The sequence below is a fragment of the Cyprinodon tularosa genome, unplaced genomic scaffold (genome assembly GCF_016077235.1).
Source record: "Cyprinodon tularosa strain WSP-4 unplaced genomic scaffold, ASM1607723v1 ctg330, whole genome shotgun sequence".
NCBI lineage: Eukaryota > Metazoa > Chordata > Actinopteri > Cyprinodontiformes > Cyprinodontidae > Cyprinodon > Cyprinodon tularosa.
The window spans coordinates 321954-349882 of NW_024039042.1; the positions used below are offsets into that span (position 1 = coordinate 321954).

The 27929-nt window shown below is 35.0% G+C and overlaps 1 protein-coding gene across 2 annotated transcripts; it reads right to left on the reverse strand.

Moving 5' to 3' along the window:
• Positions 1-19522, reverse strand: si:dkey-72l14.3 (Glyco_hydro_56 domain-containing protein). 2 transcript variants are annotated; one of them, XM_038293840.1, is made up of 7 exons: positions 19080-19522; positions 5646-6255; positions 3835-4083; positions 2404-2550; positions 2210-2296; positions 1231-1425; positions 1-919 (listed from the first exon to the last, which is right to left on the reverse strand). In XM_038293840.1, exons 2-7 carry the CDS (start codon positions 6210-6212, stop codon positions 551-553), a joined length of 1614 nt encoding a protein of 537 aa, XP_038149768.1. In that variant the 5' UTR covers positions 6213-6255; positions 19080-19522; the 3' UTR covers positions 1-550. The 2 variants fall into 2 exon arrangements, with proteins under 2 accessions (XP_038149768.1, XP_038149769.1); XM_038293841.1 differs by lacking the exon at positions 2210-2296.
• Between the last annotated feature and the right edge of the window lie 8407 nt (positions 19523-27929).

Genomic DNA, 27929 nt, shown 5'->3' on the forward strand with positions numbered 1-27929 from the left:
TGACTCCGTAGAGTGACTATAGGACCAGTTTGATAGAAACACAATTTTATACAATATATATAATTAGGGGGTCCCCGCTCCATCTCGCCATCAGTTTGGGGGTCCTTGGCCTGGAAAATGTTGAAGAACCCTGGTTTAAACCATATATCATTTACTGGTGCCTGTCTATGAAGAGATAAAAAGTCTTAACCTCTTACATATAAGAAAGCTTGGATGACAAAGATGGAACAGAAAAGAATGAGGAGGAAATGGTGTGGGTCGACTTTCCTAACCTTTGGCAGTAGTTTGTAGACCTTTACATTAGATAGCCAACTCAACAGGGTTTCCTTTTCCTTACCTTCTGACAATGATAAGATCTGTAATTCAATAATGTCTGCCCCAAATATATATTTGAATTCCTTGATTACAATAAAGTGTAATTTAGTGACAAAGCAGCAAACCTACAGCTGTCATAGGAGAGTCTTTTTAAAGGACACTTGTTTGGGTTTATATTTGCATTTATACCATAGACCTTTCTGAATCAACACTAGGTTAGGTGATTATTTTAAGGTCACAGGCATAGAAATCCAGCCCCTAGCAGCAGAAGTAATGCATGTAGGTTTGGGGCAGTAACACTGTCTGTCTGTACTTCCAGTGAAGCGGCTTGCCTTCCAGTACCACCAAAATCACTTCCTCCTAACATAGTCTCAGAGGCACTTTTTGTTGTGGAAGCTGCTCTGGACTCTGCTGCGTTTCCAGTACTTCCTTCAGCTTTTCCTCCAACAGACACTCCATCCTTGGGGGGTTGCCGTTCAGAGGTTTCCTTATCTGCAGTCTTGTACCACTGGCATTGAAAGTCTTTTTTCCAGATCTCAGCTGGATCCGATTCAGCTGCTTTAGTCCCTGCATCTGGCTGTTCGGTGGCTTCTGCTCCCTCTGCCTGAGAGAAAACGATAAAAGTAATCCTTTTGTTTTCGAAGATTAATGTCATTATCACATTTGTCAGTATCAATTCTGTCTAGAGAAGAGATAAAAAAGTCATTGACATTTAGGCATGCTTAGTTTTGCCTTTTGTTTTTCTGATTTGTAATTACCCCACAAAGAGACCCTAAGGAAGAAGACATTTTTTATCTCATAGCAAGGTAAAAAAGAATAGCTGTTTACTTGGAGAAAGGAACTATGTTTGTGCTTATTCTGTTATCGATAAGAGGAGAATGTCTAAATTTTGCTTTCAGCAGTCCTCTGTCACACCTTTTCTGTTGTCTTCTCTGCAACACTGGGTTGAGCTGGTAGATGGAGATAAGCGGAGCTTTCTGCATTTTGCCGAACACACCGACCCTTCCCCTGGCAAAGGGAGGCTGAACAGGACTGAGTTGCAGTTGTAACGTTGAGGGAGTAAGGGCCCAGGACTTTACGGACAAACACGGCCAGGTCTTGGCACTCTCTCTGAGGAAATATGGGCAGAATGAGACAAGAACAGACAACAGGGTCAAAGGTATATCAGCTAAAAAAGCTTAGAATGTTAAGTTTATAAAGTTTCCAGGCCCTGGTTAGTAAACTGGGATAATCAGGTATTACTGCACTTTAAGAAAATAGATGTAAAGAAATGGTAATTTCTGGTTTGTCACAAATCATGCATGCAGCAAATCTGGGTCAGAACTTAGACATCTTTTATTGTCATTTTGTATAGACAGTATACAGTGTATACAAAAAGACATTTGGTTTTGTACAGCTCTTATATTTCCATTTCAAGAACCAGATCTTTCAGAACTTTTAGACCTTCGTTATGCTAAACTGACTCTGCACTTTGACGGATGTGGTGACAGCATCATGGTCGGGGACTGCTTTCTTTTTGGCTGGTTAAAAAAAGGCTGTTAAGTTACTGAAAAGGTGGCTGAAGCTACATATAGGGACATCCTGAAAAGAGCCTTTTAGAGACTGCAAGACCAGGAAAGACTTTCACCTTGAAGAAAATGACCCACCAGTACACAATTTCAGTCTGTTGACAACCTGCAACTGAAGAGTTTTTTCTTAAATTATAGTTTAAAGGTGGTATTTATGGAAATTGGAAATAATTGCACCCAATACTTCATGTTTTTATTTGTAAATCAAATATTTGAAAACATGTACAGTTTTTTTTTCTTTCTTTTTCACAGTCATGCCCTATTCATGCTGCTGCTTGTGATACGATTGAATATAATTTGGAGGAGGAGGGTTATTTCTCAAGTACCTCTGTTTTCATCTCACTTCTATTCCAGATGACTACGCCTGCTGTTCCCATTGCAGCACTTTCTCCTATGGTGTTGATCAGGTCAGCCTTCAAAAAGCAATTTTTTCCCCAGATGAATTTAAATCATTTTACATTGTATCACACTGGGCTAACTACTAAAAAGATACTAAAAGGTGTTTAATGTTTTTCCATACCTGTGATAAGAAGGTTTTAGTTGAAGCATACACACTCTTCACCAAAGGAAAAACCGGTAGATCAAACTCTGCTGCAGCCAGAGACGCGATTCGTAGTGCTTCTTTTATTTGACTTGACAAAAAGGACCTGGCTGCTTCCGTCCCACCCTGCAGAAAAATATAGATTTACACAATGAGATATGGACCAATAAATATTCATAGTGTTCCTCTTGTTTTATATTATATTGATATTAGATTAGATTACATTATATAATATTATATTCCAGTTAGGTCCTGTTTACATCTGGTAAGACCACCCCACAGTATGCAGATCAGTAACTGAATTTTAATTTAGGAGTAGTTTTCCTTTAATACACATTTTAATTGAGTAATTAATGCTATTCTTACTTAAGTGTTTCTTTTGCCTAATTTTTTATTTCTTAATGTATTTTGTATGTGGGTGTGTTTACCTGTCTAGCCCTCAGAGTGAGGACAATTTTTCCAATTTTACCATCAAATTTAGGACCATTTGTTGCAAAGGGAATACATATTTCCGGTCCTCACATGTTATTTTGCTAATGGTTAGGTTTAGGGCTAAGGTTTGAATTGATTAGGGTTAGGGTGAGGTATGCATTGGTAATGGTTAGGTTTAGGGTTAATTTTAGGGTTAGGGCATAGAAAATGAATGGAAATCAATGCGAGTTGACACATGGTCCTCACTACATATAGCAGAACGAGTAGGTAGCTGTTTGTATGTATGTGTGTGTAGTTTAAATCTTATAAACATTTACTCAGCGCTTTACTAGCCTTTAACCAAACTAAAGTAATTTCTTGGATTGCTACTTTTTACTTTTACTTTAAAGAAACAGTAAAATTCTTGTAGTAATGTTACTATTGTTAAAGTACATTTGTAAGTACTCTACCCACCTGTGACGCTAATGTTTTTTGACACAAATGGAAACAGATTTAGTTTAAAGCCCTTAAAAAACTTCCATGTTCGTGGTACCTTCCTTATGATTTTCTTCTGTTAATTGATGGCTATCCTACTGGCATACTCAAGCCATTTGTATCAGATCTAACCGATTAGTAGGTTTCTGCACCTCCACCCTCAGTTTGAGCCTCACTTTGGGAAAGGACACAAAGGCAGCAGTTAGGGAAGAGATAATCTGACTATTTGGATAAATGAAACCTTATTCATAGATCTTGCAAAGATTATCCATATTCAGTTTTTCATGATTGCATTATCATGTGTGAATGGAATCTAAAGTTTTTATTAATTCAAACACGTACAAGATACATTTTTTTAAGCTGATTTTTTTTTTCTAAATGTGTTTTCTTGTTGGTTTTTTTTTTCGTTCATAGTATTTCTTGCTTGTGTCCTTCTAGTTGTGAATACGAACAATAACAACAGAATCTGTCTTTCTATAGAGCATAAATGATGTAAGATGATACCTGCCGCTTTTCCAGGGTCAGGAGGGGAAAGAGTGCAGAGCTTCTTCTCCATAGCCACAGAAGCTCATCATTAAGGGCCATCTCTGCAGCAGGGCACTGGCCAGTGTAATTGGCTAACTGGGTTTGGGCAGGGTCGCTGTTATAGCAGCTGGGATAAGGAGAGAAGCCCCACAATGCCTTTGGCCTCAATCTTTTAACCTCCCGCAGCGTCTCCACCATGACTGACTGGGCCGCTGCCTCAAAATCCACCTATAGAAACAGGAGGACATCTGTCACGCTTGTCCAGTCACTTCATACTCTATGACTAGAAATGTGGCTCAGCTGTAATCCACTATCAAATTGCTACATCTTCAACATCATAAATTACATTTTCAGTTGAATCCAGAATTTTATAGATACCATATAAAAATACATATATACATTTTTGTTAGTATTTGATACTCTTGGCTTTAAACTGTATGACTTGGATCAACCGTTTACCTTATTCATTCACAAGCTTTTCTGAAAGTTTGGCAGGAACTTCGGCCCATCCCTTATTATAGAACTGGTGTAACTGAACCAATTTTATTAGCCGCCTGGCAGGCACACACCTTTTAAGCACTCCCCATACATTTTCATACATTTTCAATGTGGCAAAGATTAGGTCTTTATAATGGCCACTCCAAAACCCTGCCTTGGTTATCCATAAGCCAATTTTAACCAATTTGCCTGTATGTGTCGAGTCATTGTCCATTCACAAGACCCATTTGCTCCCAAGCTTCAAGTGTCTTTATGATAGCTTAAAATGTCCCTTCAGACTTTTTTCATAATGTTCTTTTTATAATCTTTTTTGTGAAATTCATTTGTCCCTCCAGCTGCAAAATAACCAAACAACATAATACTGACATTTTTTTTGGATTCTATGTGTGTATTATCAAACTGTAATCTAGCTTTTATGTGTTTCTTTTGGAATGATTTCTTCTTCCTGACAGAGTATCCTTTCAGCCCATGTCGGTACAGTATTCCTTTTCTACAGATAGAAAACGAACACGTCTACTAGCAGTTTGATCCTCACCATGGAAAAGGACACAAAGGCAACAGTTAGGAAAGAGATCTTCTGATATTTCGGCCCATGTCATTATAGTATTCGTTTTCTAGTGGATAATAGCACTTACCAGCTTCAGCCAGTATCTTCACAATTGTATTTTTTTTTGTTTGTTATTGTGTTAGTATACACATTTTAGATGAAAGCATGTTCCTGACAGTTGGACAGTCCTATGGTGTTTATACTTGTGTATAATGTTGAAACAGATGAAAGTGGCACATTCAGGTATATAGAAATCACGCCCATGAATAAACCAAATCTATTCTTCATATCTTGGCTGGTTGTTTTTGGTTTCTGCATTATGTTACACAAAGAGGCAGAGTTTCTAGGTGTCATTTTAAAACATCCACAGGTATGTCAAAAATAATGTTGTCATTAAACCTATCAGAAGCTTACAAAAACATGACATGAGCATCTGGGTGTTCCCAGATTGTTTAATGGTATAATAAGCTATCCAAATTTCTGAACATGAAGAGAGTAATAAAGCATTGTAAAAAAAATAATCCCTTTTTAATTATTATGATATTTCATAAATTCTCTTTGCTTATAATTTTCCTGTTGTTTTCTACTCTGTCTTTACTTACGTTTGATTCATTAGCTCTACCTTAAAAAGCCATTTTCAATTCGATGCAGTTTACCTATATACTGACAATTCTCAGCACATATCATCTCAAGGCACTTTACAGAGACAATTCAACCAGATTATGCAGTCCTGGTCTTTCCTCACCTGTGACCACTTCTCCACTTCCTCTGGAGTCCATTTAGGAAAGAAGCTCCTCAGCAGTTTCCTGGATGCCTCCTGGTACAGTGCCTGTTTCTCTGGGTTTCTGGACCACTGGGGGACCCACTCTGCCCAACGCAGGACCCCCAGACCAAGATACCTGGGAGCAGGCAAAGCTGCCTCTAAGTCTAGCTTTGTCTTCTGGACATGGGCATCTAGACGTGTGTACTGTGGAATCCCTCCATTGACTGGTGTGTTTTTGTCTAGAAAATATGGGTAGTTACCCAGAGAATCCTCATAAAAGACGGCTACCCGACCTTCCTGTTCCATACCAAAAGATGTAGGGTTTAGGCGGCCAACGCAGGAAGAGTCTGAGATCCCCCAGAAGATAATAAAAGGCTGTCCAGACAAGAGAGGAAGACGGGCAGGATCTGCTGGACCAGCATTGCACAGGCCAGCAAAGTAACCAATAGAGATCAAGACGAGTAAAGATGAATAAAGCAGAGGACTGTGCTGTGTCTGTCGTGGGAGTGGCTTTGGATCTGGATTGAGCTGTGGTTCGGTCCACGCCATTGATGTAGCTCAGGTGTTCAGGCCCTCACAGCCAATCATGTTGCTGAAAAAAAACAATATTAAAGAAAGTGACTTTCAATAGCAGATGGAGGGACATCTGGTTTCCACTATTATTACAAGATCTCTAAATATTTCATTGCACCAAAACTGCAGGATTTAACTTAAACCTTAAAACAATCCATCCCAGTATCATTAAGGTGTTAGGTTCCTCAGCAACTTAAATCTAATCTCTTTAAAATTTAAGAATTAATTGTATGATTAAATTAGAAATGTTGACTACCAGAGTAAGATTTATTTCTTTTATTATTGTTTGTATCACTTGCAAGGGATTTAAATTGAATAATTTCCATTTTAAAATTAGACTGAAAATATTTTAAAAAGCCACTTGAATGTCAGCGGAATGCATTTAAAAGTAAGTTAATTCTATACAAATGCATGTTTAGTCTGTTTAATCTATATTTTTCTTGAGAAATCACAGTTTTTAATATCCGTATCGTTCATTTTGTTGTTTACTGATTATTAATCCCTTGTTTTATATACAGTTTGGATTTGTGTGGTAGTTTTAAATCAGGTTAGAGTTAAGTGCATATAAAAGGTGTTTTTGGGGGCGGGGCTACCTGCACAAATTACACTTTGAAATTTTACAGGATAATATTTGATTATCCTGTAATTGATTATTGAATATTCTGCTTTGTTTTGGTTTTAATTAAATTCTGTTTCATATAGTTTTAGTCCAAATAATTAAAATAATTTCTGTATGTACCAGGTATGGTTTTCTTTAAGGCCCAAAACAAGCATACTCATTTGTTTCAATCTTGTTTTATATTGTTATATATCCAGCAGAAAAAGGACTGCAGGATTAACTCCATATTATAATAGTAAAACATAAGATCTAAAATACTGTGACTTATTTCTTTATCAAAGTACAATGACTTTATAGACCAAATATTTGTTTTCAGTTTTGATTACGCTTGAAACAATTACTCATAATTAATCCATTACTAAGTAATCGTAAACTAATTTAGTTCTCGAATTATTGTTAACTGGACTTTGCAGAGTCTAAAACAAACTATTTGCTACCAGGACGACCCCCTCAAAGCAGCAGTTAAGCCCCCCCAAAAAATATATAGGTATTTTGCATTCATTTTCTGTAAATTTGCTCCATCCAAAACTCCCCAAGTGACACTTGTCAGCACTGAAATGAGATGGTCTCAAGTTTGTTTCTCTATTCTTTTACTTCTTTACTTTATTTTATCCAAAAACATCTGTTTAAGATAAGTAAAGAGTATATATCTTTAGATTGAATGAAATAAAGATGCTAGATTAACCAACTGCTGAAATAATAAGCATTGCCCTGGTTTAGATTAATTTAATAGGCAGAAAATCAGACTGATCACCATGAGAGTTAATGTGGGTGGCAAAGAGATCACTACCGTAGAATAACCAATACTTTAGGGAAGCTTTTGATAATAGAAATCTGATTATTAGAATTTTATTTTATTTTGGAGAAATTTTACAGATTGAAAGTAGAACTGCTGCTCCACAGTTCTACCGAAAACTTTTTCTCTTTAGCCTTAAACCGTTCTTTGCTCAGAATCTGTGATTTCATTATTTTTAACCTTAGTTATTTTCAGTTTTAAGTTGGATTATGGAATTCTTGCATCTCAGTTTTTTACTATTAACCTATCAGTTGAATTTCGTCATATTTCACTTGGTTGAAAAATGTCTTTATGTGTAACCACACACTTCCAGTGTATTTTTAATTGGCAACATAAAAAGTCAATATTTAATGTCTTCTAGCTCGTTTTTGTTTCACCAGAAAATTGTCAGATTTTGGTGACAAAAGCTAAACATTTGCTTGTTAGTGGGAGCGGCTCTTGTGGAGAGCACAGACAGCAACATGCTTTCTAACAAGCTATTAAAAAAGGAAATGTCTCGGTGTGTGAAGGTGACTGGCCGAGGCGTAATGGATACAGATCTAAATGTCACAAGTTCCTCAAAAACACTGCACAAAATCCTGCTTGTTGACAAAATAACGCAAGTAGGAGACACCAACATCCTCTTCTAGCCCTACCCTGCTGCAGACCTTTTTAATTATCCTGCATCATTATTATTGTTTAATAGGTGATTTAGAAAACAGCATGTAATTGTGAAACTTGGGAGTGAGGTGTGTGTCAGTCAAGATGCATGAGCCAACACTCGAATTCCGTTTGCTCTGTCCTCTCTTTGTGTGAGATATCTAAATCATATTCTAAATCAATGCCTGATCTGTTACCACACACTTTTTGTGAATTTTGGTAAATCACATCTTCAATTTAAGATGTAATAACTGACATTGAATTTAATTACATCTTGATTAATCCTGACCCCCCCAAACCCCCCCCCCCCCCCCCCCCCCCCCACACACACACACACACACACATTTTTTACAGGTACATAAATGCCACTGACAATGTCAATGAAATCATCTGCGGTAATGAATGTTGACAGGTGTCAAATAAGCCTCCAGACAGCCAACATTTTAAGGAACTAATTCTACTGTAGTGGGAAGTCATGCTGTGCATAGTGTCCTGCTGAGGCTTTCTTTCTTTCACTCTGAGCCAAATTTGGTGAGGAAAGAAATGGGAACTTTGGGGAATATTCTTTCTTAAATACTTCAGAACTGATCAAGTTAAAAATATTGGTTTTATTTAGTGTATTGTTGATTTTTCTCACAAAATAAAATAAATGTAAGACGGTTGGAAATTAAGTTTTAATTTATGGTTGGAAATTAAGTTTTATATTGGGACAGAAAAAAAGGTATTGCATGCATATTACATGCAGGGAATTAAAAAAAGATACCTTAAGTGTTGGCAACAAATACATTTAAAATCATTAAGCGTTTCATTGTTTTGTTGCCTAAATGATTTTAATGATCTGTTAAAGATAGGCTCTGTGTATGCACCTTGACGCTCTATCTCTCCGGTTCTTTTCCCTGAAAAGAGATCACTGTGGACAAACTCTATAAATAACACTTCATAACTTATATGTATCAAGTTAAGGGGATCATGATAGAAAATTAGAATTGAAGACAGCTGCTCCTCTCCAGGCTCACCTCTCAGGAAGTGGCCCCGATTAACAGTTAAAAAGGCATTTTAAACATCTACAGTCTGCCACATCATCTTATTTTACATCATACACGTTAGCAGGTTATTAGACATCCATGGCTCCAGCCTTATTAAAATAGGACACCGCTCTCACTCATTTCCAAATCTTTGCCATGTACAGAATGAATATTAAAACTGCATATCCCAACAGAGGAACTGTCTTGATTAGACTAAAACGTCAGTTCTGACATGCAACAGGCAGCCAATACCAAGGTGTAATAAACTCACACATCTTCAATGATAATTATCCTAACAGATCTAACATAAAGTGTAAAAAGCTGCATACTGTAGCTTAGATTCGACAAGAATGAATCAAATATAAAGAAAATGGCGAACACAATAAATGGAAAAATACACATCCAGGGCTATAGAAAACAAGCAACCACCAATATCCTGTGTGTTTTTTTTTCTCTCACATTTGTTTCAGATCTTCAAATAGATTTCAACTTCAGATCAAAATGAGCCACAAATAAACAAAAATCTTTTTTTCATTGGTGGCATTATTTTTTATTAAGGGAACACAGATGTCCAAACTACTCTGACTATTTGTAAATCCGCTCATGTTTTGAGATAAATACTGCAGTCTTTTCATCCTGGTGGAGGAATTTTGACCTATTCTTCCTTGTAAAACTTAAATTTAAGTCAAATAGGGTTTTCTTTGTTTGGTTTTTTAACCCACCCAGTCACTCCAAACCTTTTATTTTGGTGTCTTTGAGCCATTGGGGGAATTGCTTCCTGATGGGCTTTGCATCATCGTCTTGCTGCATATGCCAAGTGTGCTAAGCTAAGGGTAGAAAATCAGCTCTTGATCAGTTCTGAAGCTGAAGAGGCAAAGAAGCCTTAGGTCATCATAATGCTACCCCTATGTTCATCAGTAAGATGTTATTTCATTTAAATACTGATAGTTTTACATAACAATAAAAAATCTTTATGGCTTTTAGAAACCAATGTTTGTTCTCATCAGCAGCATCCCCTTTACCATGGGCATTAATCCGGACTGTAAGTGTAACCTTTTTTTTCATACCAATAGCTGTAATCCCATCATGGTGGATGTAATCCCTATCTCCCTGCTTGTAGTGAGTGGTAAACGTGAGAAGTGGCTAATCTGTTCCGGATAAGCCTCTTCTCTGTGTTTACTTTTCAGTTTGCCCCAACGCCTGCTGTCTCTTCTGCTAAAAGTTTAAAAACGAGCCTCAATTGTATTTAGTTTTTTTTTTTTTTTTATAAATCCATGCCGGTTTTTTACATGTTTTAATTTTAAGACGAGTTACTGATCCAAAAAGAAATCTTTTTTAGGCTGTTTGGAAGATATTTGTTTTATTACTCTTTATCAGTAAAGCAGTTCAGGATGAAATTTCTTAGCTCTAACAGGCTGGAGTAATTATTAGCAGAGAAACACCATCTGGTTTTCTTCTGAAATTGTTTCCTGCTCACTTACACCTCACAGTAAATGTGTTTGCCTCTCCACCATGAAAGCCTCTAATCTGTGCCAATTAGATAAGGAATAAATCGAGGTCTGACCTGCTGAGAATTTGATTTCTTTTTTTAAATAATCCTTTCACTTGCAAATGGCAGCTGAATGCTATCATCCTCATGCTGCTAAACATTATTATTGCTCACTGGAAGTGTTTTTTTTTTTCTTTTTTCAACCCATTGTAGTGTATTTGGCTTTCTTCCGCTATATGATAAAAATCTAACCTTTTCATTCTAAATTAGAGAGCTTCTTTGATGTTTGCTTTTCATATTTTTTTAGCCTTGAATGTGTTACCTTGTGCCTTTTTCTGGCAGCGGCGCTTACATTTATTTCCTGTCACGGTTTGCTCGATAAACATTGAGAAAAGGAGCGTAAGGAGCCAATGGGGATGTGGAAGCAGCTAAGATTAGGACCGATAAATGCGTCACTTCATCTCAAAGCCAACAAAAGGACCAGTTCAGCCAGGTTGCAACAAGTCAATGTTTACCAAACAGTTAAATGGATTAGGTGGGAGTCATAGAGCTGTTCGATCCCACAGGAACAGCCACACCGTACAAGTTTACTCTGTATTTCTGTATGATAATATGCTTTGAAATATTTACAAAGGAAAAACATGTTTATTTTAAGTTAATGCTGATAATATGACATTTATGTAAAATATTAGCCATCTGTTTGGCTGAAGGATTTACCGTATACACTGTCATATATAAAATATGTTTATATATGTAAATATTTTGCGTTTTCCACTTATGTCTTTATTTCCCCCTTTGGTTTTAAATTGAACCGTAGTTTGGAACATCAATACAACTAAAATACAATAAATTCCTCTTTAAATAATAAAGCTATGTCACCTTAGCAATAAGAAAATCAAAGTATTATTATAGGGGAGTTTCTCCAATTGAAAACCCTTTGAATAACTCCTGCAGTTTTTAAATAATTTTTCCTCTTCCTGACAATCATTCTTGGTATTTGGTTGACCACCATTCCTAGGAGCAAAGCCTTCAGTTCATTTTTATTCTTGGGTTTGTGGCCCTAGGCCGCCTTTTTCAAATCAAATCTGAAATTTAAGTCAGTAGAATTTGATGCCCCCTTAGTGCCTTCCAGGACTTGCTCTGAAAATTAAACCTTGAAGAAGTTTTTGGGATCATTGTCCTCTTTCAAGTCCCTGCTTCCTAACCGCTCACTTGTCAGCAGCCTTTCAGCATTACTGAGCCACTACCATGCTTTGCTGTAGCCATTGTCTTCTATTTAGCTCATTTTCCTCCTCCAAACATCAAATACTGCTAATTTATAGACCCAAGTAGATGTAGATTTTTGCTTTTATTCACCTGTTTGCAGAACAAAAAAAATAAAAGATAAAATAAAATAAAAAAACAAAGCTCCTTGGTTTATTCATAAAGATTTGAGTACATTGCAAACAGTTTTTTTTTTTTTTTTTTATTGTGCTTTTAGGTCAGTGTTTAGAGTTTAGGTATTATCCCTCAGTGTTCAATAAACATTATAATGTGAGAGTTGAAACCTCAGTGGCTGTTGTCAACACATTTTGATGCAGGTCTTGGATCCCTGCCTCTTGGTGAATCTGGTGGATGCCATTTATACCTTCCTCTCCATTCTACAAACATCCAGGTCATTTAGCCACGGTTCTCCTATCTTTAAACTAAGTTCTCCTGCCAGGTGCATCTCCAGAAACTATTATTTTCTTTCTAATCCTTTCCATTGATGTGCAATGTAATGGTAAACCCTGATGTTTTTTTTTTTAACAATTCTCTTGAATTAGCCTTATTCTGATTTAACTCACCGAATGCAACTAACTAACAGAAGGATTAGTGAAAGAGTTGAAATTTGATCAAATATATATGATATCAATTGTATTTAAATATTAAATCACTTCTGGTGATGTATGCTTATTTAAAACGTTTTGCTATAAGGGAGATATGAAAAAAACTTTGCTGCTATGCAAACTTTCTCATTTTTGGTAATTATTTTCAAACTAAACAATACAATACCAAAGAGCTGTGTTAGCAGCCTTCCAAAGGTAGGAATAAAATGCTTGAAACACCGTTATAAGATTTTCTCTGAGTTTTTGCTCATGTTTTTAGTGTACTCAGATTTTTCTCCTCAGGATAGCATGACCCAGGTCTGATTAGTAGGAACCTGTAAAAGTGTGCAGGAAAACAGAATCAATCTTTTTTTATGGACTGTGAGTGCAGAGTTTTGGGTTATTCTTATTTTATGTTTTGCTTTTAGCTCAGAACCTATTTTCAGTGATCTCCTTCTTTTTAAATGTTGGATATCAGCTCATATACAGCATTTTGAGCTGCTTACAGTAACTTTCTTATGTTTTGTTTTCAGACTTTATAATTTAGCCACCTTAGATGTTAGTCTTATTAATGAATACTGTGAATACTTATTAACTGAATACTGTGGTCTAATACTGAAATGTTATACTTCACTAGTGTTAAACTAAGTGTCAGAAATAAAAACATATTATTTTGTAACAGAATTACTCTTATCGGTGTTGTCATGACACACATAAATGTGTTTTGAAATTATTTCTGTCAAAAAGAATATTTTGCAGCTTTCGAAGTTATAACAGTTTACCTATATTTTCAGCTTTGCCAGATGAATATATGAAACTTCTTTTGTTATTGTACTTTATTATAGGTGGTCAGATGATTCTGACTAAATCATACCAGAAGTGACAATAAAATAGAAGCTTTCTCCTGCTATGACAATGCTTTCATGTTTTTGGTCAAAATTTCTGTTGCACATTTAGGAGCGTTGGACTGTATGAAGGGAGTTGAATAAAAGCGACAAGATGGACGGTTTGTTGCGACAGGTGGGAAGGGTTAGGTTAGGTTGGATCAGACAGCAGTGCAGACCAAATCTAGCACTCAATGCTCGAGGTTTTTAAGGTTAATTCCATAAGAAGAGTTTGTACAATTGGCGCTGGGAAAAACCAGGACAGTCCATGTTTGTTTGCCCACAAGGAGAAAAAGAAAACAGCTTGTATACTGTTGCACAGTTTTTATACTGTTAAAACGCTTTACAACATAGTATTTTAATGTTTATCTTTGAACTCCTCACTATTATCCTATTCTTATACATTTTTGTAAGATCCATCATTTTGCTGCTGTAAACACCAGAATTTCCCCATTGTGCGACAATAAAGGGATTTTCTATTCTATTCTATTCTATTAGTCCATGAGGTTAATGAGAATTTTGACATGATTTATATACCGAAGGGCTTTAGCGACATAGTGGTTTGCAAAACCTTACTTTACTTTCTTTTGCATTTTGTATCATTAAAAAGAGAAACGTCGATAGTTGTGAATCTGGAAAGTGTGATTTGTCTTTATTTTCAGCGTGCCTGAATCAATTATTTGTAAAACATTCCGCTGAAATTATAGCTGAGAGAATTATGGGGGTTTTTGTATGTGAAATAGCTCATTTAGATTCTCTAAGGGGCTCATGTATTATACATGCAGGCTGAATCTGGACCATCACAACAGTTTATTCAGTCCTCGAGAGCCAAAAAATTAAGTTAGAGGCATATTTTTTTAAAGTCTACAAGGTGGATAATATTGCAGAATAAATGCGAGTTCATTGATAATTAAATGGAATCAAAAGTGTCATTTACCTCTACAAAAGGGCAATTTATAGACTTGATGGTGTTGAAGTGGCCGGTATGAAAAGGAGTTTGACACCTGTGGTGGGGGAAAATGTATTTTAATTAATTCCCTTTTACATATATGTAGGTATATGCATATATGTATTTATATATATATATATATATATATATATATATATATATATATATATATATATATATATATATATATATATATATATATATATATATATATATATATATATATATATATATATATATATATATATAGTGTCCAACCAATTTTGAGATTTGGATAACTGATAATCTGGACTCCAGTTCTGGACTTTAAGTTCTGCCTGTATGTTTAGGATTGTTGTGAAGCAGAACCTCCACTCAGGACTCAAGGCTTTTACATCCTCTAACACATTTCCTTCAGCATTGCTTTATATTTAGCTTCATCCATATTCCCCTAAGCTTTGACCAGCTACCCTGTGCTCAAAGACATCTCTGCATCACGAGGCTGCCGCCACTGATTTCTGTGACCCAAAGTAGGGTTAGAGTGAATATTTTGCAGGTAGATAAAGATTTTAGTTCATGTGTTACATTGAAGTGTTCTTGCCAAGATAAAAATCCTCCCAAATAAAAATAATTTCTGTGCCTGTTCTAGTTTCTGTAAGTTTCTAGTTTCTTAGGAGCAAAGAGGTAAACAGTGCACAGTCACGTGGACTGCAGCAAAACACTTTTGATTAAGTACAAAAATGTTTTGTAATTTTTAATATTTTACCAATTAGGACCCAGTTTTAAATACTTTTTTATCAAGTTAGTATTTGATGAGAGGATAGATTAAGTAGAGAACGGCCCTTTCAGGTGAGTTTAATATAAATTATTGATTCAATAGAATAAAAATATGTGTCAAAGTGCTGGACCCTGCTGAAAAGCAAAACAATTTTATCCCCAATATAAGCCATACATAACCATTAGCAAGGGCTTTCAACAAATAAATAGGTTATTTGAAAAGATTAAAACAATAAAATACCAAATATACAAATTAATCTACAACCTAACAAAGTTTTCAAATCTATACCTATGTTGAACACAGCTTAAAATAAAGAAAACCTAACCAACTCCCATATCCTAGCGGATGTGCCGTACTGCAACCTGTTGTCATCGCATTACTGTTTCTCTCACTGCCTTTTCAGCAAAGAAACCAAAGTGACTAAATTCCAATGATAAATTTATGATTCCACAATTTCTCTGCTAACAGAATCTTTTAAATTTAACATGGCATCAGTTCTGTGTCTGTTTCATTTTTACCACTAAAAACCTTAGGCTCCAAAACAGCCATTTTTCCAAACATGCTTTTTTTACAGATCCGGGTCCATTTGATATAATTCTAGGGTCTGAGCCAACTTAAAAATTCTACAACTGTATGAAAAATTGCATAAAGCCAGAATCTCATTCCTCCCACCCATTGCTCTGCAATGTGGTTACACAAAAGACAAATGTGGCTGTTTTGGAATATTTATGGTCCCATAAACACAAAGACAGTCCAGGTGTGGAAACAATAGAAAGCACCACTCATCTCGTTTGCAAGCCATATGCAAGCAAGAGCGATGAAATGCAAGCTGTATTTCTGTTAAGCACCCAGTTGCATACTGTTTTACCAGAGCAGATAGATCCCAGCTTAGTTAACCAGCTCATATGAGCTTGTTTTATTTCTGATGCTTTGTAATGAGCAGAATAGCAAAAAGATCTAATTTTCTCTCTAATAAGCACAAAAACATTGTCTTCAGAATCAGAAATATTTTAATAATCCCAGGGGGAGATTACTTTTGTTACCGGGTACACGCTCCAGATATAGTTTTATATATAGTATACTGTATATACAGTACACACAACACACAGTAGTAAAACTATTAGATTATGTAATTTTTTTTTATTTTAAAACATTTCTACAATTACAATTAAATTGTGGCATTTTAACTTAGCATTTACATACTCAAAAACAATGTGCTGTCAAATGCATATCTGTGATTTTTACTTTCCCCTATGAAATTGCAAAAAAGGTAAAGTGATGATCTGTTCATCAGAACATGTTCTCAAAAATAAATTTTCTTTGTTGCCTTCAGGATGCCACTATATAATGCCTCAGTGCAAAATAAACCATAACTGTGCTTTTTTTTTTTTTTTTTTTTTTTTCAGAGATGACTATATCATCTTTTTTTGATTATTCTCCATTTTTAATTTTTTTTTTTTTTTTTTGGTTCTTAAGCTCCCTGCCACATTTTTTTCTATTTTTAATCATCTTATATTTTATGTAATTGCATGGTTTTTTTTGTTTGTTTGTCTTGTTTTCTGCTCAAACGAATTGCCCCCGGTAGGATTAATAAAGTGGTCTAAGTCTAAAGTGAAGCTGATATTAACTTATATAGAAAGAAATGATTTGCACCTATATTGGTGGAAAGATAGAAATACGTGAGCACATCCAGACCATAGCCAGCCACATTAATTTGTTCTGCCTTCCTCACACCTGGGTCTTGGTTTTTAGGCAAACGCAATCAGTTTATTGATGAACACAGTATATGATTATTAAAAGGCACTTATGTCTTGCACACCTGTGCTCATTTATCCAGCTCTCTTGCAAAGGAGTGGAAAAAATCCTTAATACTCCAGATGGCCAGCTAGAGTTTAGACACAAATGACCTGTGGAGGGCATGACCCGTCTTACTCTTTATGTCACTTGCTAACCCTAACTTCGAGACATCAAGGTCAACTTGCCTTCATTTAACCTGATCCTTCATTAAAACTATAGTTAAAGCAAAACAACTGACTACATTTTCAATTCTCCTTGTAGAAATGATGATGCTCATCAGATGGAGCAGAGTCATTGTTTTTAAAGTGTTACTGTAAAAATGCCTGAACTGCCCCCCCTGCGTTTGGCTAAAACGTCACGTGGAAGTGGGAAACCGTAAGAGTTGCCGACATCACATAAAACATTTACTAAGACTTTGTTACGCTTTTGGATTTGGCATAATAACAAAGATTGTTCTTTTATGTAAGGGGCGAATAATTTTGTTACAGCAGTTACATGGATTTGTGCAAAAAAGTAAATATAAGACAAAAAAGCAAGATGTATGAAAGTATAAACATTTTGAAAAAAAGATGCACTCAGTTTAGAATAATAAAAGGCGAAACTGAAATACATCTAACAGTATTAATTTGAAAAATGTGAGGTTTTAGCATCAATACAACAGTTAACTCACTATGTTGTGATGAGTAGGATGGATCTTAAGTAGTTTTAGAGTATTCTGTGTCTTGTCATGTGACGAAAGAGTCAATGAAAATTGTTTTATAGTCCACACAATCATTTCCAAATCTTTCTGGTCATATATATCTGTCACTGTATTACACAGACCACTACCGAAACAATACTGCTTTTAATGGAAAACATCCCCGGATAACAAAGGGGCTGCTTTGATATATACCGGTCATATTAACTGATGCATTGACAACCATGGTAATAAATGTTGCAAACTGAGAGTCAGGTATTTGGGTTAACATCCAATAATCCATTAGTTTATCATTATTATGAGCTGCAGTTCTCATCCTGACAGTTTTGTTTCTCCTTCCAATTAAGGTGAACAATACCACAATCTACCATCCCAAAGATGAACCCTGAACAGATGAATTTGAATCGAGAGAATTTTAATGTGAATAAAAAATATTTATGATAATTGCTTGTGGTATTTTTATATCCTGAATTGTGTGTAACTTAATATTTTTTGTTGTTTTACTGAGGTACGTTTTTAGACAAACTTTTCGTTTTATAATTCTTAATGTTTACTATCTATCTATCTATCTATCTATCTATCTATCTATCTATCTATCTATCTATCTATCTATATCATTTTTTTTCACTAAAAACTAAAACTTGTGGTTTGCTCTGATACTTATTTTGAATTATAACCATATATTTCCTTTGTTATTATTTTTTAGATGAGGCATTTCTTTAACTCTGCTCCTCATTCCAGTCTGCTGTTTTCCTGCCTGTGATTCTTTGATTGCTTTCACCGTTCCCTCGTTACCTGGTGAACCTTTTGTTATCTCGGCCTGTAACGATTGCTTGGCTTTGTGCATTGTCTTGGACAATGCACAAAGACGTGATCCTTCACCCACAGTCCTGCTAGTAAACCTCCATCTTTGATCCAAAGATTTGCGTTCTAAAGTCTGCATTCAGCAGTTTGGTAAATGTAGTATTAGAGCTAATGCTAACCTGGATTTAATCTAATATAGTGGATGTGCATGGGTTAAAAGGTCCCTCCGTATATGGAATGTGAAAACCTTTACTCAGCTTATGCTGTAAAATATTAGGCGAAAATAAAAAGTGATAATGTGTATAATGCTAATCATTAAAAATGAATATTAATTTTGCTATTCAATCTAGGACAGCCAGCAGTATCTAGATCACATAGGTTTAAATGTGCAAGCTATGATATTTATTCTAAAGAAACCAGTAAACAAGACTTTAATTAGTTTCTGTTGCTTTGCTTGTAGATTGAAGCTCAAACATTAAGATGAAATAATGATAAAAAGTTGGATGCAATGCTGACAAGTCAAGGAAAAGTTCAACTTACCCAGGCCAGCATTCCTGTGTCCTCCAGTCAGGACAACCAAGTTTCTGCTCCTGGCTCTGAAATTGCTTATTCTACTGTCTTCTGTTTCATTGTTTACTCTCCTGGCTAGAAAAAGCAAAGAACACTGCTGGACTTGTGAGGGCATGGATGAGCTGTTCGAACAAATCATGCAACAGAAAAAGTCTCCTTGACACCCGGAGGAGGCAGACAGGAAAAGACGAGGAGGAAGAAAAGGAGATAAGGGGACAGAAATAGTCAAGAGAATTAAAAGGTGTCAGGAGAGGAAGAGAGCGTGAAAAACTAAGAAGGAAAGATATAAAAGAGGTATGAGAGGAAGCCAAGCACAGATAGAGAAGTCATTTGAGGTCTTTCCAGGAGATTGAAGGATGCTTGGGCAGCAGCATGTGTGTGTTCACGTTCACAGCCAGGCTTAGCTGCCTTACTCAGAGTTGGTAAGCGGGGTCAGTGTAGACCATGCTGCCTCACATGACCAGCGACGCTCCATGTAATCCAGTAATCCCCTGCTCTCCTACTGGGGCTCTCAGCTAAACAAAGACCATCTCCTTTCTTAATTAAGTGTAATTTTTAAGTTTCTTAAACTTTCCTCCTCCCCCTCTGCTTCCTTTCCTCCCTTACAAATCCCAGTCACCCTAATCTAGTTTGTCCCCTGATTGAATCAGTTGTTCTCTTCAGATCTTTGGCAACACTCAAGTTGTTTACATGGACTCCTGTTTATACATTGTAATATAGTATGGCATCAATGAAACAATACCGTTTATGATCATGATGGAACCTCTCACAGATATTTTCAGCAGTTTTGTTTAGTCATCATTTTTTCATGTGAATTATAGACAAACTGAGCGTTTCATTTTGTGTGGTGAAGGTTGTTTTTCAGTGAAAACTTGTCTAACAATGTACTCTTAACCTGTTAATAATATTTTATGCTGTCCAGAATATTCAAATAGAGAAACACAAATTAAAAGTTTGACCATTTTTCTTTCATTAAAGAGCAAAGCACTGGCGTTTACAGCAGACAGGTTTCTTAATAGATTCAAGCAAGGCTGAACAGAATTGCTCTTACTTAATTTTTAACTTATTGAAGTTTACTGACTGTACAGTGGGGCAGTGGGTAGCACGGCTGCATTGAAGGTTCCGTGTTCGGTTTCCAGCCCTGGGTCTTTCTGCATGGAGTTTGCATGTTCTCCCTGTGCATGCGCGGGTTCTCCCCACAGGTACTCGATCTTCCTCCCACAGTCTGTGGGAACATGACTGTTTGGCTTCTTTAAATTCTCCTTAGGTGTAAGTGTGGGTGTGTGAATGGTTGTTTGTCTCTGTGTTGCTCTGCAATGGACTGGCAACCTGTCCAGTATGTACCCTGCCTCTACTGTATCTCTCTCGCCCATTGACAGCTGGAAATAGGCATCAGCACCCCTCGCGACCCCAGCAAGGATAAGTGTGATGGAGACTGGGTGGATGGATAATTATATAGCGCCAGTTCACAATACGTCATCTTAAGGAGCTTTACAGAGTGACTTCAATAAAATCATGCATTCAGGTTGATTAAAAGTTGAAGAAAACTTTTAATCAACCTGACTGCATCCAATTATGAGTTGGCAGAATCCACTCCTCCTGGACGAGCATAGCGAAGGCAGTTGCTTGCATTGTGTTGTTGATTCTGCAGCAATCTTTTCACACAGCATGTATGCAACAACAGTGGGGAGGAAAAGCTCACATTTAACAGGAAGGAACCTCCATCAGAACCAGGCTCAGTATGAAAAGCCTTCTGCTGAGGTTGACTGGCCCCAAAGAGACATAAGCAGAGACACAAAGAGAACGAAGAAGCACTGATTCATTATACTTTCTATGTTAGAAAAGGTAAGAGTAAACTAGCTCCATAGGTGGCTGTATCTAGAAAATCAAGCTTACCGTGAGCATTAGATGTTCAAATATGAGTTTTTATTCATTTTGTCCTTTTTAAATAGTAAAAACAATGTTTTACAGCAAATTCTCTTTTATTGTAAGATATCGCCTCAGCTCCTAAAGAATATATGAACTGATGAATACTTTTTATCTTATTGCTCATTCCTCAGTTTAATATAGTTTGAAAAAAATAGAATTACTTAAAATACTGTAAAGCTAAAACTTTAAATGCCTTACATTTTCCTCAGTTGAGCTGCACCTTTGCTGTTTCATTTTTATACAACAATGTTTTTGTTTTTTTGTTTTTTTAGTGATGTGGTTTTTTTCCTCTGTGGAATATTTCTGTCATTAATGTTTCAGTCCATCCTATTGACTGCGATATAGATTTAGAGTCCTAGTTTAATGAATCCAGCATAACAACACGAATAACTAAGTAGTACAGTTATTCTAAATTAGATGGAGCTAAACAAAACATGTTAGATAACAGTTTTTATGAAATATAAGTTACCCGCTTCTGATATACAGACATAATATTTCTGCTTATAAAGACAACAAGCAACAACTGGGGAGTTTTATTGGCATGAAAATGAAATACTCTCTTTATATTTTGTATTTTTAAGTCTTATTAGAATGGCAATCAAGGATGGATTTATCTCTTTATTTGACATGAATTGCGCTAAATTAATTATTTAAATAATTTTTAAACTGTATCATTTACATGTAAAATTTTTATTTATATTTTTATCATTAACTGGATATGTTTTGTTTCTCTTTTTTCTTATCATTTGAACTTTTATTCTGTTTTTACTCAAACATCTTTATAGATTATGTTTTGCCTGCCATCATCCCTTGAAGAAGGGATGCTGATGGGTCTGAATTGATTTATTCTTCAACTGATATTAAATAAAAGGGGAATAGAAATTGCCTGTAAGGAGTAATTATACTACAACAAAACCACCTGAATATTCCTCCTCTTTTAGTTTATTTGAAATATTGCTATATATCTGCTTTTGGTCCAAATCAGTTCAAATGTACTCAGGTGGGTTTTTTTTCTTCACACAGGGAAAACTCAAAGACCCAAATCCTGTAACTATAAACCATAGGAGAACTTTCAGTGATCAGGATGGAGGAAACCTATGAGCAGTTCCTCTGTTCCTCATTATTTCAGCTATAAAACCAAGCTGGAGTCATTGGGTATGTGTGTGTGCCCACACCAAGAAGGGCTGTACTGATAATACCTTAACAGTGTTGATCTCATGATATGCACAGACAGGCTTATACTGTAAACATGCAAAACTAAAATAATAGCTTTAAATAAAAAAGTTAGTTCTTCTTAACTCAAGCTTAAAGTAAGCAAATTAGAGACCTCTTTAATTGTCACAGTATTATATAATTTTATTTATAATGTATCCATGTCTCTTTTCTTTTTTATCTGTTTCTGATTCTGATGCCGGCTTCATGTTTAATGGATTGCATAAATGTCTGTCACAGTATATATATATATATATATATATATATATATATATATATATATATATATATATATATATATATATATATATATATATATATATATATATATATATATATATATATATATATATATATATATATATATATATATACAGTCCTTTCATTTAGGCCCAACTGCTTTCTCTCGCCTCTCTTTTAAGTCTCCTGTCATTTTTTTCCATCAGAGCTGTCACCTCCACACAATAGCTAAATAACCTGGTCAAAGAGTAGCACCTGAGCTCTCTTGGTTTTCTTATAAATGCACTACTTTTTCTGTCCATCTCTCTTTGCAAGCCTGTGTTTTCATAGCAATTTTCCACAGTAGCTGTCAGGACTTTTGTTTCTCTTGGTGAATAAGGCTTATCAGGATTTATGAACATTATTATTACGGCTGCTGCTTAATCTTTTAACTTAATCTTGGTGTTTCTTATTTTGACCCTTTTGTCTCAGCTACATGTCGGAAGATGAATACTCTCTATTGATGCAGTATTTTGTGTTTTTTTAACAATAGAAATAAAACTAAGCTTGGTGATAGGAAATGAACCCTTTAACCATTAACTATATTCGAAATTGATTGGCAGACCAATGACTCTAAATAATGTATTATGAATAATTGTGTCTAGCTCCCATTTCCATGTATAATGATAATTTTATTTTATTACTCTCAGTTTTAGTGGCACCTGCCTCTTTTATGTTAATCGGCATCTACTATACCTCAGCTAAAACTTTCTTCAACAAAAATGTGCATATTGCACCACAGGGACTTCAGCATAAAGCATTCCACACATGCATTACTTTGTATCCTTGAATCTATTTTATACATTTTCCTACTTTTCTGTTCTCCTATCTTTGTTCATCCTTTTTTTTTTTTTTTACATTGCTATTTTTTGTATGGTTTTCTTTTTTAACATCCATTTATCTTCAGATAATTTCCATTGCCTGCATTTTTAGGTATTCCTTTTAGTATCTCTCCGGTGAAAAGCAACTATGAGCCATTTTTTGTAAATACGATAAAGTGTGCCACAGCCACCAGAGATGTTTTCTAACACCCCTTTGCTCTTGCTCCAGATTTGGAAGACTTGCAGCTGAAGTTCTTTGTTGTTGTTTTTTGTAATATTATACTTTTCATCTTTGTTTTTAGAAAAAAGTTTTGTTAAACTTCGTTATTCAGATATTTCATCCTAAAAAAGATCTACTTTCTTAGAGAGAGGTGTTTACTTTTTACAAAACAGCAAAATGAAAATCAGCAACAGTCCATTGCTGTTGCTATTTAAATGCTTGCTTAGCTGTAATCTCTTATCTTTAACCCAGATGTTTATAGAACAAAACAGGAAATGTATTTGTAAGTGCAAAATTCTTTGATTTCCTTTGTTGGAATTATGCCTGTTTTTGTGGCTGCTTACATATTTTCAAAGTAATGGGATGATTTCTCCTCTTGGTGCTGATATGATGTCTGCTCGGTTTTCCTTTGCTAGCACAAATCTCTATTAAACTGCAAAATCTGACCCGCTGTCTTTGCCATCTTTAAGGAGGGATGGATCGAGCATTAAGTGTGCAGTGATTACCAAAAAGGTCACGGACAATTCCCATTGACCATCACAGATAGAACAATACATCATATAGATTATACTTACTCAATACCCTCAGATCATCCGCTCTGACTCCATGTTTCCTTGGCAACAGATTAGCAATGAGGGAAGAGATGAATGTTTTTTAAAAAGCGCTGTGTTGAGATAAATACTGGCCACCCTTGTAGCAGGTGAGAGGAAAGGAGACTTTGAAGGATCTAAAGATAAAATTAAAGCTTATTTTTAGGACAGATCATTTAAAAAGATCTTGCAGGACCTGTTTTTAATTCTAACAATTAAACTACAAAGATTTCTCAGCAGATTGTGTTGAGCTCCAACCAGCACGTCCTTTTTCCTGTGGCATTTACAAAGCCCTCAGAAGCCAGAGTCACGCTGGGTGCACCATCAATTCTTGGCTTTGGATTTTATGCACTGCGTGTTATTGATGAGAAATCGATGCCCTGAGGAGTGTAACTTTATAACAAGGAGGTGATGCTGGGTTAAGGCTGGCAGAACCATGTAGCGTGAGGGGATAACACTGTTTGCACAGTGGTTTTATACTAATCACAGAATGAATATTAATAATCAGGTAAGCACACGCTCATCTGCTTTGTGATTAATTGTTTGATGCATGTTAAGAAGTTTAGTTTGGGATTAATTCAGTTTTTTTTTTTTGCAGGAGAGCCGCCTTTCTTATTTTAACTGACAAACATAGTGTGGTTTTCTGATTCTGTTCATATGAAACATGCATATGCTATACAAGAAGAGCTATAACTCATGTGTTCCTCACTGCCTCAAATTACGCCACATTAAACCTTTTTAGGTCAATTAAGATTATCTAAAATTATTAATCTATGCTTAATATTGAAATATTAAAAAACAAAATACCCTCATTACTTTCTTCAGTCAGAAAACGTATTATAAAAAGATTTATTTAGCTTTAAATATAATGGAAATAGCCCTGATGATATCTTGTCTTAAAAACCTTGCATAAAAAAAAAAACATTAAACAGGATTTGTTGAATATATGCTTGGTATTCTGTTGAAGAATTAGAACATTATAAAACCTGAACATGTATCTGTGGAATAAAAAAAAAAAAAAATCTGATATCTCCATTAAAAAACAGTCTGCTGCTGTGGCCTTTAACTTGGCCATTTTAAAACACATCCGTGAGATGCACAGAAACATGAGCTGATGTCAAAATGTACAGTTCTTTATATTACTAGTTTTATACCTCTTACTAGTTTACTTTCCAGTGGGAATAAAAATAATGTGATCTTTTTCTAAGCTCTGTCAGGCCATGCTGATACCAACTCTCTTCGATGTGGATGCTATAACTTAAAATAAACAACTAAAGCCATTTTCAGCATCTTAGAATTATTAAAAGAAGAGGTTAAATAAGACATATAAGTTGTGCAATACCATTTAAAGCATACTTTTACTTATTAGAGAGGCACTTCAGTAATTTACTCTGACTACTAAAATAAATAACTTCAGAGAAGGCTAGTCAGCTCACTATTTTCTGTTTTTGTAGTTTGGATACTTTCACATTCAAACAGCAGTCGGTTAGTGCAATTCATGAATTTTTACCCACCATAGAATTATTTATTTAAATTGAAACAGAAGGAAAATTAAATGTAATTCAGCTATAATACAAATGGCTTTGCATTCTTATTTTTTTAGCTTAAAAATTATTTTAAAGGAACCTACATGGTTATTCAACATTATAATAGTTCCACCACCGTGCTTTAATTTGTTGGCTTTTCAGCATGGGATGTCAAGTACTTTGGTTGTTCCTCGTGCAATTTTAAAGAGGAAGGAGAACAAATGCTGAATTTCTGTATTAACTATCTTTAAAACAAACCTGAGCAAACACATAATTCTGCAGAAAGGATTTAGTAGAAAAACATATAAAGAAAGGGATTCTTAATTTAGTTTAGGAGCTGAAACATCAACCCCAGTCGATGATTTTCTCATTTAAATGTAAATGTGAAGAAAGCTAAAACCATAATGTGCTTTTCTTTCATAACGAAACATATTGCAAATTGCTTTGTAGGAGCTCAACAAAGTTAAAAGCTTCTTTTGGTGCCACTTACAATTAAGATTCCCGTATAATGCAAGAGGGTGAAAACTTTTCACTTTCGAATCAAAAGTGGTCTGAAATGGTTGGATAAAAAGTTCAAAAAAATTCAGGTCCCGACTAACACCAAACCTTAATCACTTCAAAGCTCCGTTCTCAAGCATTTAAAAAGTGCTGTTAAAAGAGGAGGTGATGCAACATCTTTGTAACAAAAGTGCTCCAAAGGCCTGTTCAGAACCACAAGTAGATGCATAACATGATAGTTATACATCTAAAACCACTTCTGGACAATATTAATTAATGGTTTCTATTTCTATTTATTTCTCTTTATACATCACATATGCTAAATATTATGCTTATAGATTTCTGTTTAACAGCTTTGTTAAAATTTCAAACAGTCCTCAATTTCTAAGATCACAATAAACAATAAACGGATCTAAACATTCCAGTTAGACATTTGTATTAAACATGTAAATAAAAAAAGACCCAAAGAGTGAGATATACATTTTATATAATGAGAAAGTGATTAAGTATGTATATATATAAATATAGTAATATAATGTATAATATATATATAAGTATATATATATATATATATATATATATATATATATATATATATATATATATATATATATATATATATATATATATATATATATATATATATATATATATATAAAAACTCATATTTGAACATCTAATGCTCACGGTAAGCTTGATTTTCTAGATACAGCCACCTATGGAGCTAGTTTACTCTTACCTTTTATCTTTAGGTAATGAATAAGAAGTAATAAAGCCATGCACGATTACTGTATGGTCGTAAGCGTCTAAAGCAATCTCAGAGCTAACTCATTATCCGGTAGTCATTTCTCAAAGGATTCATATTTGAAAATGATGCAACCATAACTGTCTCAGTTTGATACAGTTGTCTTTTAGTGAGATAAGATTGTTTGGAACGTCTTATAACCTAACATGAAACAATCAATTTGATTTCTGTAATATTATACTCTTCAATGGTCAAACTTTCTCAGTCTACATATATTATGTACCTGTTAATATGACGGCTAGCAACAAAGTACCCAGATGTTTTAGGTTACATGTGTCTGAGAAATACTGTATGTATATGACAGAGGTTTGGCGGAAGACCACTTAAAGAGTTATCACTACAGCAGACAGACTCATGAGGAGTGGGCTTCCATCTATGGAATTACGGATAAACAGCTGCAATAAAGGGGAAGCCCATATGTTAAGGACAAACAGTATAATCTCATACCCAACTAGGCGTTAGTTGGGTATTTTGAATTAAAAAAGCTTCCTGGATGGGAAGCGAAACGTCTTCAAACTTGGAAACAAAGTTCAGTGGATTCTTTTTAACTTTTTTGTTTTTTTGGAATATGCTTTAGAAAAGGTGCCACAGTTTGATTGGATACTCAAAACTTTGACAGTTCACTGTACCAATGTACCAATGTTATCTTGTAGTGAGTCCAATTTTAATGCTTTTGATTTTGCAATGAATATCCAAAATGTTTGGAGCTGTTTTAACTGTGCAATAACCTATGCAATAACCTACTTATTAGCTCATATATTTAAATATTTTTGTACTTGTTTTGTAATTTTTATGCATTTTCTGTGTTTTTTAAACTTTTACCTTTTTCTTTTTCCATATAAAGCCAGACTGAGAGCCCTCCACAGGTAACAGCATTATTTCAGACATTTTGCAAATGGAAATGAAGTATATATCCAGCTATTTTAAAAGATCTGGAGAG

Excerpts from the sequence above, each read along its gene's own strand:
- si:dkey-72l14.3 (XM_038293840.1), bottom strand. The coding sequence starts at position 6,212 with ATGGCGTGGACCGAACCACAGCTCAATCCAGATCCAAAGCCACTCCCA. Across the intron at positions 2,297-2,403 it reads CTAAAACCTTCTTATCACAG|GCTGACCTGATCAACACCAT; the intron begins GTATGGAAAAAC and ends TGCTTTTTGAAG. Across the intron at positions 1,426-2,209 it reads GAAGTGAGATGAAAACAGAG|AGAGAGTGCCAAGACCTGGC; the intron begins GTACTTGAGAAA and ends ATATTTCCTCAG.